At 31.3% G+C, this 11,794-nt stretch overlaps 1 protein-coding gene across 2 annotated transcripts in view; it reads left to right on the forward strand.

The window, feature by feature from the left end:
* The window catches only part of LOC118749173 (E3 ubiquitin-protein ligase listerin-like), a gene marked incomplete in the record, with an annotated part of 227,841 nt that extends 216,526 nt beyond the window's left edge, over window positions 1–11,315 (forward strand). For both annotated transcript variants that reach the window (XM_036483948.1, XM_036483949.1), the window contains 1 exon segment: window positions 10,969–11,315. In XM_036483948.1, the coding sequence (XP_036339841.1) occupies window positions 10,969–11,028 (60 nt within the window).
* Window positions 11,316–11,794: the final 479 nt, after the last annotated feature.

Consider the following 11,794-nt stretch of genomic DNA (forward strand, 5'->3'; position numbering starts at 1 on the left):
GGTTCGTAAGATATACGTAATTAAAAAAAAAAAACATTTTTGCTTTAAGCTGAATAACGGTAAATTGAAAATATATCGAAAACGTATCCATAGAAAAAAAAATTAACTCGATTTTCGGAATCACAAAGCAATTCTACATATAAATTGGATAGTGGCATCCCTAGAACATTTTTGATGTAAATCAGTGTTATTGTAGCATATGGAGGCACAACACTTTATTATAAAAAAAAAAAATTAAAATTTACTTGTCCATATTACACGAATTATAAGCTGTCAACTATTACTTTCTTAAGGGAGAAGAGGGAAATAAAATACAAATACTTTCCCTTTTCACTCACTCGCTTTAGCGAAACGTAAAATTTGGCATTTGCATAGCAATTGTCTAATTATTTTCTTCTAACTTAAACAAACTGTATGGATTAGAGGACAACTTCGTTTCAAGAAAAATTTTGACATGTCCTATTTTTCTTTTCCTTTTCACATCATCCTTTACATGTACTCCCGAAAACCAGAGACGCTTAACGTTTTATTAAATGAATAAATTTTTGTTTTGCCTACCGAAACCCCTCGAAAGTCACAACAAACCCACCAACCTACCAAGGCCTTATTTAAAGGAATGAAACTATAAATTTTGGTCCAATTGCACCGAAACGGCAAAACTGGGCAACACTGATGAACGTTCTGTTCACGTGAGTTAGCTTTGCCGACCACTGGTTAGTAACATAAACGGGGTTTACACGATCCAACATGTGTGGCAACATGGTTCGAGGCGAACCTGACTATAAGAAATAAAAAAAATGTTTGTACACCAGCCAACATGTGTGCCAATCGGTTGTTCTAGCATTTATACGATCGAATATCGATAGCTATCACTCCATGTTGTCAACCATGTGGGACCGTGTAAACCCCGCAATTGTAGTACGATAAGTTGTCGTCTGGTTAGAGAAAAATCAAAAAATTTTGATTTTTGAGGCAGATTGGTCAACTTGTTGGCCTGTGTGTAGACAAGTTGGCAATCTAAAATGCGATTTCATTTTTTAAAGGCGCATTAACATTAACATGTGTTTTTCGTTTCGTTTCGCTGGTGAAAAAGCGTATAATTTGTGAAAATGGGGGCGATAGCAATAACAAATACATAAAAATGAGAAGCATTCCTAGCGCAGTTTAAAAGTTTACCAGTGCTGTTGTGTTGTTCACAGATCAAAAACTCTCACTCAAATGAAATCGGCCAGCTGGTTGGTGCGTTAGTAGGGATTTTCGTTAAGTAGGTTGGTCAACGGGTTGGCCGATAAATCAATGCGTGTGTAGTAGGGCGGGTCGAAAATCTAATTTTTCTCAAATCCCTTGGTAATAGCGAAAATATATTGTATCATGAAGTCAACAACAAGCCTGCAAAATATTAGTCTTTTATTTTAATTGCAAGAGCCCGCGCATCGTCCGCCAAGTGACCCACAGCTCACTAGTCGAATAAGATCAATCCTTGTTAAAAATTCTGGTTTCAGCAAAAAGGTTTGGTGCATATTATTAGATAATGAATCCGTTAACGCAAAAGATAAAGTCAAATATCATTTCTCGCAGCCCTTTAGCTTATCGTTAATCTCAAATTTATCTTTTTTCAATAAAATTTTAATTGTTCTCTTGATAATTCCACAGGCCTATAGTCAAAAGATGTAAAGAACAGCATTAATATTGCTATTCCAATCTTTTTGTAATATTAGCTATAGTTTGCGATTTTTTGCAAATTTGGGAACAATTTCGGTAGCTCTAATAGAATTTTTTTTTTTATGCAATTGAGTATGGAAACATTGAAAAGACACAACTTCTAGAAACAGTAATTAGTTCACTTATGTTTATGCATACAATATAAAAATGGCAAATATAGGAAAATTACAAAAAAAAAATTTCATAATTTTTTTATTTTAAAATAATTTGTTTATAACCTGAACGATTTTCATCATATTATTATACTGTACAGCACTCGGCACTTTTTTAAAGAGATTGAGTCATAAGTAAATGAAGTAATTTCTCCGTTGTTCGAAGTTAGCCTCCGAAATCGAGATATGGGCCTTCGAAGTTCGAAATTGGATCTTTGATAAAAAATCATTTTTAATTATTGCATGTAAAAATCAAAAAAGTAAAAATACAGACGTGGTCCGCCTTTTTCTCATATTTATATGGTATATAACTTTTTTTGTGAAAACTTATATTCCAGGTGCTATATCGGGTCAAAGGTCAGATCTTCGAAAAATTAAAAACTTAATAATGCAGAAAATTTTGAACTGATTGTTAAAAAAGTCGTATCATTGTGTGGCAACCTCCTAACTAGATCTAGAATGCAACCCTGCTGAAGTTAGTTTGACAGATGAAGGTACTAAAATCTTTCTTCTTGGCCGGTCCTTCTTGTAGATCAACTCGCTATTTGCAATATTCTTGGTAACCACATTTGATATAATTTTAATTACTAACAAACGAGCATTAGATTTACTGAAATATTGTGCGTTCCGTATTTATTTATTATCTGGAACTCCACAATTGTGATATGCATATTTGTATACTTGGTATATAAAAATGTGAGAAAAACACATTTAAATGAAAAAATAATAATTTTTGTACAAAAAACATATTTTAAACAAAAAAATTACTAACCGAGTTTTAAAAAAATGGTATCGTTGTGAAGGAGATTAAACCCCCTTTCTTTTTATATGCATATTGGTTTGCTTCGTGAATAACAATTTGAGAAAAAACACTTAAAAGGAAAAAATTTATTTTTAATAAAAATATATTTTAAAAGAAAAACTTACTCACCGATTTTTAAAAAATTGCATCACTGTTAAGGCGATTAACCCCCTTTTGTCTAATATGCATATTTGTATACTTCGTATATAAAAATTTTAGGAAAAAACACTTTAACGAAAAAAAATACCAATTTTTTCTTATAAAAAAATTTACAGAAAAATTAATAATCAGTAATACAATTGAATACCGTATTTAAATAAAACAAATAATTAATAGTGTTTTAAGCATTAATTTGTTCTTGTTCAACGACAGCCCTGTTTAAAATATAACAAAAGTATATGTAACAGAAGTCTAAGGCGTATAAAAATATTAAAACACCATGGTTTTTTATTTTTTACATAACAGGTTATATATAAAAATTAAAGGTAATTTTCTGTTATTTAAATTAAGTATGTTATTTAAACTAAGTTTTTAAATTAAGTATTCAATTGTATAACAAATTAGTAATTTTTTTGTTTAAAACTATTTTTTATAAGAAAATATTGGTATTTTTTCCTTATAAGTGTGTTTCACAAATTTTTATTTACGAAGTATACAAATGTGTATATCATAAGAAAGGGGGTTTAATGGCCTTTACAATGGTAGCAATTATTTAAAAATCGGTTGGTAATTTTTTGATTAAAATATTTTTTATTTTTTTTTAAGTTATTTTTTCCTTTAATTTTGGGTTTTCTCAAATTTTTTTATACGAAGTAAACAAATATGCATTTAATCGCCTTTAGAGCGATATCAACGTGTTCCCAATCGGTTAGTATTTTTTTTTTTGCCTAAAATACTCTTTTTTTATAAAAAAAAATGTATTTTTTCTTCAAATATATATTTTTTTAATCCTTATGTACGAAGTATACCAATACGCATATCAGATGAAAGAGGGTTTAATCGCCTTTACAACGCTATCAACCTTTTAAAAATCGGTTAAACATTTTTTTTTTTTGTAAAAAAAAGGTAGTTTTTCCTTTAAATGTGTTATTTTCTCAAATTTTTGTATACGAAGTATACAAATATGTATATCAGAAGAAAGGGGATTTAATCGTCTTTACAACGACACCAAAGTTTTAAAAAAAAGGTATTTTTCCCTTAAATGTGTTTTCTCAAATTTTAATATACGAAGTATACAAATATTCATATCGGAAGAAAGGAGTTCAATCGCCTTTACAACGATATAACTTTTTTGTTTTTAAATCAGTTCAAAATTGTTTGCAATTTAAAGCATGGATCACACGATTTGTACATTTGTACACAAAATGCCAAATTTAGATTTGTCCACATTTGCGCATTCGGATAGCGATGTACAAATGATTTGTTTTGCGATCAAACGATTTGGCTGCCAAAGATCCAAATAATTTGGCACACATTTGCACACAGCAGAAAAGTGACAAACATTGTCCACATTCATTCACACGATTTAACCATTTTGTCATAAATACTTAAACAGCTGATCCGGTGTTAACCATATTTTTGCATTTATGATTTCGTGAGATTTGAAGTGAAATAAACAAAAATAATACAGCGTGGCGACGAATAACTGTTACCCGGTTTTTTTGAGAAATAAAAGGGTCCTTTATAAATTTTGCGAAAAAAGTATTTTATTGTTAATTTTCCACAGATTTTACTTTAGTTGTATTAGTTAGTTTTTAAATTTTAATCCTTATCTACATTTGCCAGCAGTGTAAACTTTGAGAGAAAAGTTCATTTGGCACGCAAGTCTTTTTCAGGTGTATTTTTTCTTAGGCTTTGTATAAAAAAAGTAAAAAAAAGAAAAAACCTGTATAAGGTTGGTCGAATGAATGGCCGTCCTAGTCACCAGTCCCGAGTCTATTAGATTTTTGAGTATGAGGCCTTATTTTGGACAGAAGGGGGAGTATAAGGGACTCAAAATGGAGAAAATTAGCCTATGGTTACAGAAGATATGGAACAAATTAACTGACGAGGACCTGCGTGCCAAATGAACTTTTCTCTCAAAGTTTACACGGCTGGCAAATGTAAATAAGGATTAAAATTTAAAAACTAATTAATACAACTAAAGTAAAATCTGTGGAAAATTAACAATAACATACTTTTTTCGCAAAATCTATAAAGGACTCTTCTATTTCTCAAAAAAACCTGGGTAACAGTTATTCGTCGCCACGCTGTATATACGCATAGGTACTCAGAATTTCGAATACACCCTCAAAATCTGGGCTGAATGTAAAAAACGCGTTTTTCAAAGGTTGAAGCATATACTTGCTCGTAACTTTATTTCTGTTTGCCCGATGAAAAATACTTATATATGCCATTTAAGAGAAAACATTTCGTTGTTTACAACCATATATGTAATACTCCTATATTGGCAGTAAGGCTAGTACCATCCGAAAACACTACAGTACAGATATATCAATAAACACGTACGAAAGAAAAGGAACACACACGTTTATAAATAAACATGTACACAACACATATACAAAATCGGCACTCAAGTACACATTACATTGACAAAAACGGTACTAGACTGTCTCGCTTTGATTTCGGAATGCTTACACATTGAGAAGTTAGCTTACTGCTAATATAGAAGTATTACATATATGTTTACAACTATTTATAAATGGTTAATTTGACTTGAGAAATGGTGGAACAATATTACACAATAATCGAAATGTTTTAATTTTTTTGTTTTAAATGACGTTTTGTCCGGCTATTTTGTTCACTAGTATATAAATATATATGTATATGCAGACCCCATCAAACCATCAATAAAATTTATCCCATGATGTGATATCTCACTTAAATTTTAGTACTAGAAAAAGTGCAGAACATATTGGTCAAAGTCGAATGTCTCAGCCAAACTCTAATTGATTTTCAAAATTTATAGCTAATTAAAAACCAAACTGCTTACGGCTTCTTTCTTATATGTATATGTATGTACATTGAAGTGGCCCTTATTTTTGAAAGTCGGAAATTTGCGGGTGCTACCCCTTGAAATGGTTATCTTTATTGAAAAAGTAAAAATTTTGCCTCAGTTAATGAAGTCTAACCCGTGCCGCAAACGGTTCGAAGTTGAGATAGACACAGTACCTCTTTGTGTCAGTGCTGCCTTTGGCTAGCCACCTTATTAGTGGCATTTGCACGGTTACTATTGTATAAAACATAGCATGATGCAAAACAAAATAATTTTGTTCACCCCATCATTCATAAATAAATGGACAAGTAATTTTTAAGCAAAAAACAACATCGACTTCATTTCTCATATAGAAATTTAAGATTATCGTTAATTTCTTCCTGATCCAATGATCGGATTTAAACCAAATTAGTATGGGACCACCTGTGGGGTAACACCTTTCCTTATAGAAATCGGTTAACGTGGTCCAAAGTTATGCGGTAAAATACGTAAAAAAAAAGATTCCGACAAATTGATCATTGATAGCCTTCGCCTTTTTGTGAAGTCGGTTAAAAATAAGTTTGATTTCGTTCCTTTAAAATATGTATGTATATTTAGGACTTTTTACATGTACGAGTAAGTAGATAATAACGCACAGAACCACGATACATGGTTCATTATTCCAACACGTTTGTGACATGGGTTAATCTGGGTCAATAGAGTCAATATTAAATGATAAATATTTTCTCCTTAAATGTAACAATTTCAGGGGGTTGCACGTCAAAAAACTAAAAAACAAAAATTTTAAATATACTTTTCATTTCATTTCATTTTAAGCTAGAAAACGCGTTTTTGTACATTTATCAGTTTTGAATTACTATTTTTTATTAAATCTTGAAGATCGAACATGTTGTGAGAAGAGGATTTATAGGCCTTTAAAATTATGTACAATAATCTATTCTTATACTTGGATTGTCGGGATTTTCATTGAGCAAATAAAAAAAAATATATATTATCTTATTTTTTTAAGTTTTGACGATTCCTTATTTCAACCATTACAAAATATGTAGTACAATTAAACTAATAAATCTACAAAACCATATTTTCTGACCTAAAATTACAAGTCACGAACTTTAAATGATTTTTAAAAAACCTATAAAAATAGGCAATAATATTTCTCATAAAAAGGAATGAAATTAGGGGTTTGCATATACTCTGTATGATTCCTTTCAGTGACCGGACCTCTACCGCATTGTGGTAGATCTGCCACTTTTTTGAGCATCTACCACACAAGGTCTGAAATCTACCACATATTCGCGTTTTTGAGTAGTTTTATTTTTGATCGACATAATTTTCTTAATTTTAAGAACAAAAATTGTCCAACACTAAACATTTACAGCGAAGCCGAATGGGAGGATGAAATAAGCTGTAAAATAGTAAATTTTCTCAGTAATCAATTTTTCGACATCAAACGTGGTTTTATTGTGTTAAATTGCAAAATATATGATTTATAAACAGAATTAATAGCGAAAATGATAAAAACCGGCGATTTTTGTGAAAGGATTAGCAAATTTCAGTGCATCTCAAATGTCTAAAGCGTTGTTTATTTTTACTTGAGAATTGTCAAAATCGGTAAATCCCAAGTATCTTTTCTGGAATGAGCCACATTTGTTCGCTACATCGTGATGTGATAAAAAGAAAAGCTGGCAGCACTCCGCAAGGTTGCAGAAATCTTTCAAAATATGTTCGAAACTGCCAGGAAAAAAATTGCCAAAACGCAACGCAATTTTTATCAACTTCAATCTTGCACTTTATTATACTAAAATTAATTTTGTTTTAGATGCCAATTAAAATGTTCGTAATTTAGGTGAAATCTTGCAGAATTTTTTTAATTTTTGCACAAAGTTTGATCCAAAACCTGAGATCTACAACATTTTTTTGAAATCTACCACATTTTTTTCCAGATTCTACCACACAAATTTTTTTAAGTCCGACCACTGATTTCTTTGCCATCTCTTAAGATAAATTATCAGCTGAAACATTATTGTAAGCAGCGAAATGTCTTATCTTAAATCGCATACATATATACGTATTTTTCACCGAGTAAACAGAAATAAAGTTACGAGCAAGTATACCTGTGCGTCACCCTTTGAAAAACACGGTTTTTTACCTTAAGCCCAGATTTTGGGGGTGTATTTATAATTCTGAGTATGCCGATTTTACTGCTTGAATAGACCTACAACAAGTGTGAACCTCGAAAAAACGATATAATTTTTTTCTGTCACACAGTGTTATTTAGATCGTCTTTAATAATCTGTATATCGTCGTACAAAACCGCGTATCAACAAAATGCCAAGCCGCCTATGTGAGGTCGCATAAATTATTATCTAGATAGTAAAAACACTCATATTTCAAAATGGTTCTCTTTTTTTATAAAGCAATCGCATTTCTGGATAGTATATTTTAGAGCGAATGGATAAGGATTGAGCCAACAGCTTCTGTAAGCAAATCCAATTTTTGGCAGCAAATGTCAGTTACGCGATTTTGCAGAATGACGATACGTGGTTTTGTACTTTATGCGACGATATGCATGGATGTATATGTGTATAGCCAGCAAAAACTGCGGAAAGAGATCCGAAAACAGAAAGAAAGGTGAATAGAAAAGTGCCACGAAGGGTTGTGAAATGAATACTTTTCCGGTTGTTTTTCTGAAATTTTTCATTCTGAACTTCACATATGCTTTTTCATAGTTAATTATACTCAGAAATTAATTATACTTTTATAAATACTTTTTAATATGTTCCTATGCCGGCATAAGAACCTGGGGCCTCATGAAAGCTTACAAATAGTCGCACGCTTCTCTGCACACTCAGCTACTGTCGAATACGTATATGCACATGTCTTCAAATGTTAAGTTTGAGCAAATATTTTAAAATTACTGTTTTCAAATAACGTGATATTTTTCGGTAGTTTTCGGATACGTATATTATATTAAATATTAAAATTTTACCAAAATTGGAAAATACAAAGGTTCACAAGCACGAAATGGCAATAGCGCTCAACAATATTTGTATATTTGTCACTGGCATTTGTCATCAAGTGGCAAATCAGATATTTGGTCATTTGCGTAGTTTTTATTTGGTTTATGTAGCAGCATTGCGTTCACACGATTTGGCCACCAGGGTTGTTTTTGATTTGCCACAAGAAGGCAAATATTTGGCTTTGCTGATAAATGACAAATGCAATTTAGCGTTAACATGATTTGTCTATGAATTTGACAAAATTTTTAGCCAAATGTACAAATCGTGTGATCCCAGTTTAAGGAATTTAATTTTTCGAAGATCTGACCTTTTGATCCGTTATAGCACCTGTAATGTAAGTTTTCACAAAAAAAGCTATATACCATATAAATATGAGAAAAAGGCGGACCACGTCTGTATTTTTACTTTTTTGCTTTTTACATGCAATAATTAAAAATAATTTTTTACCAAAGGTCGAACTTCAAAGGCCCATATCTCGATTTCGGAGGCTAACTTCGAAATACGGAGAAATCTCTGTTTTACTTATCACTCAATCTCCTAAAAAAAAAATTGGTTTGGCCCAATACCCAGAAAAAAAAAGTTGATTTTGCCGTACAGTGTTATCATAGATCAGTAACGGTAAGTCTCGCCTTCAATTTGGTAATTATTACGTACTGATCGAGTAACATTTACGAAAGTTATATCGAAAAACTTAAGTGGATCTCCAGTTTTTTTCTAAAAAAGAATCTATTCAATTGTATAAATAACTTTTAAATAAAATAACCGGATTACAGAAATGTGTGCCAGGGAGTGACTTTTTTCGTTCAAGCTGAATGCAAAGCAATATCGTCCAATTGGAGAGTCCTCAGAAGGATTTCCCAGGATATGTTAAGGACTATTGTATTTACCTATAGTCACTTTTTCACATAATGGAATTAACTAAAATATTTATATCTATATATATAACACTTATTGCACGTCCCCTACTTTCATATAACGGCAAATTTATAAACCGCGAAAAATGTGCTTCTTCAGTGACTAATGAAACCATTCCGCTCCGATTTTCAAGACTGCATAAATGGACTTAAAATGGGAATTTCTTACCCTTATTGTATTTTGTTAATGTATGTAAATACTAATGTGCTTGAAACTACTATTAACTTATCAACCGATTCCTAACCTTGGATAATACATGTTTGACTTTATTCAGCACGATCTTGAAAACTGACCAAATCGGCGTGGCCAAGTATATGGTCGTTTTAAGATTATATAAACATCCGAAAACTTTGAAACGTTTGAAATAAGTATCGTCTCACTTTTTCTTATTTTTCACTTGGTTGCTGGAGTAATGAAGAATTGAAAATTCATAAGGGCAAATTATAGTTTTTGTAAGTTTTATCTTAATATCTTGTAGACTTATTGAAAAATGATAAATGAACGTGAGGTAATAAATTTAATAACCCTTAATTTGATATATCGTCTAGTGTATAAAAATTAACGCATTCCATAGATATTACTAGCCAAAGTTTCATTTTCGAAATTCATAGACTTTGATGCAATTACGCGGGCTAAAAATAAGTTTTAAATTAATCTTTCGTGGCCAGTAACAATTGGCTTAGACCTAAGACATCATAATATTACTATTACAATACGGTCAAATGCCTTTTATTTTCCCCCATACACAATCGACCCGGCCTAATGTGAAGGGCCTAATGAAAGGACTAATAATAGAAAAAACAGGTTTTCTAATAGCGACAGGCAATGCCAAATATATGAGTGTATTTCTATCTTTAAATTTTCCTTAATTTTCTTTTTCTTGTTTGATTCTACAACCGTTCATCGGTTTGGGCCGATACCAAACAAAAATTGGATCCTAGGTAAACAAAGTCCTTATTCACTCAAAATTTACAATTGCTAACAGTGGCCCAAGACGCGAAGACTTTTTAACGTGTTGCCAGGAGGTACTTCATATTGTGGTAGTTCACCGCTATACAAATATCTTTAGCTTCTTTTTCTAAATAAAAAAAATGCTCTCTGTCTCGAAATTGCTTCTCTTGAAATCCATTTGCTGTTTCGACGCGGCGTAAAACTATAGGGCCCTCCATTTGTGTAACAACATCAAGACGCACACCACATATTGGAGCAGAAACTCGGCCTATCACTTACCAAAAGTGTGTATGGCGCTTAATTTATTTTTAAAATTACATAACTGTTATTGTAATATTACTAATTAACTGTATACACTAGCCTAAAAAATAAATTTGATAATCAACTAATTCAAATATTTTCCCGTTTCAGTACAAGTGGTTCACAACTAGCAGTAAATCAACATGTCCGATATGCCGAAACGTATTTTAAATAAAGTTTAAACGAAATTTCGATATGTCTAAAAAAACATTGGATTCTAATTTAAAAAACACGATTTTATATATAAGAAATACAGTACCCAATGTTTTGATTACTTGTTTTGAAATATAGATAACAACACTACGCGTTCAGTTTCAGGAGCGTGATAATGTATTTGCTGTTTCTGTAAAAGACAACCGTAGTATATTGTAACTAAAATATAATCAACGTTTATTGTTTTTGATCATAGAAATTTAATTGTAACTTTTCCAAATATATGTATATAAGTTCAACGCTTATGTTGTGTAACTTTTCTTTTCATCGAGTTTCAAATAATTAGAACAGAGCTGCTGACTCCGTAAGTACTTGTAGCACATTTGTTTTTGTTTTGCCCTGAACGCATCCAAATTTACACTTTAAATTAAAAACAAATTATCGCCCTCCTGCATGCCCTGACATATAAATACAATTCATATGAGAGTGCCGGAGTTTCATATGTATAAAAGAGCAAAGCGAAATCCCTCCCATATGAAGCTCAGGTACTCCAGTAAGATGTAAAAATTTACTTAAACAAATATAGAATGAAAAAATAATAAAAAATATGACAGCACTGAAAACAAATTATATTTCAAATAAATTTAATATTCGTATATAGTGAAAGTTAACAAATGGCGTTTATTAAAGTGTGGAAGCGCCAGATCTTTTTTACAAAAATTTTGGGTGCAAAGTGCAGTGAGTGTATGTTGTGCTTTGCAATTATTAAACGAATGACGAAATA

The sequence above is a fragment of the Rhagoletis pomonella genome, unplaced genomic scaffold (assembly GCF_013731165.1).
Source record: "Rhagoletis pomonella isolate Grant_MI unplaced genomic scaffold, Rhpom_1.0 Rhpom_scaffold_00014, whole genome shotgun sequence".
Lineage (NCBI taxonomy): Eukaryota > Metazoa > Arthropoda > Insecta > Diptera > Tephritidae > Rhagoletis > Rhagoletis pomonella.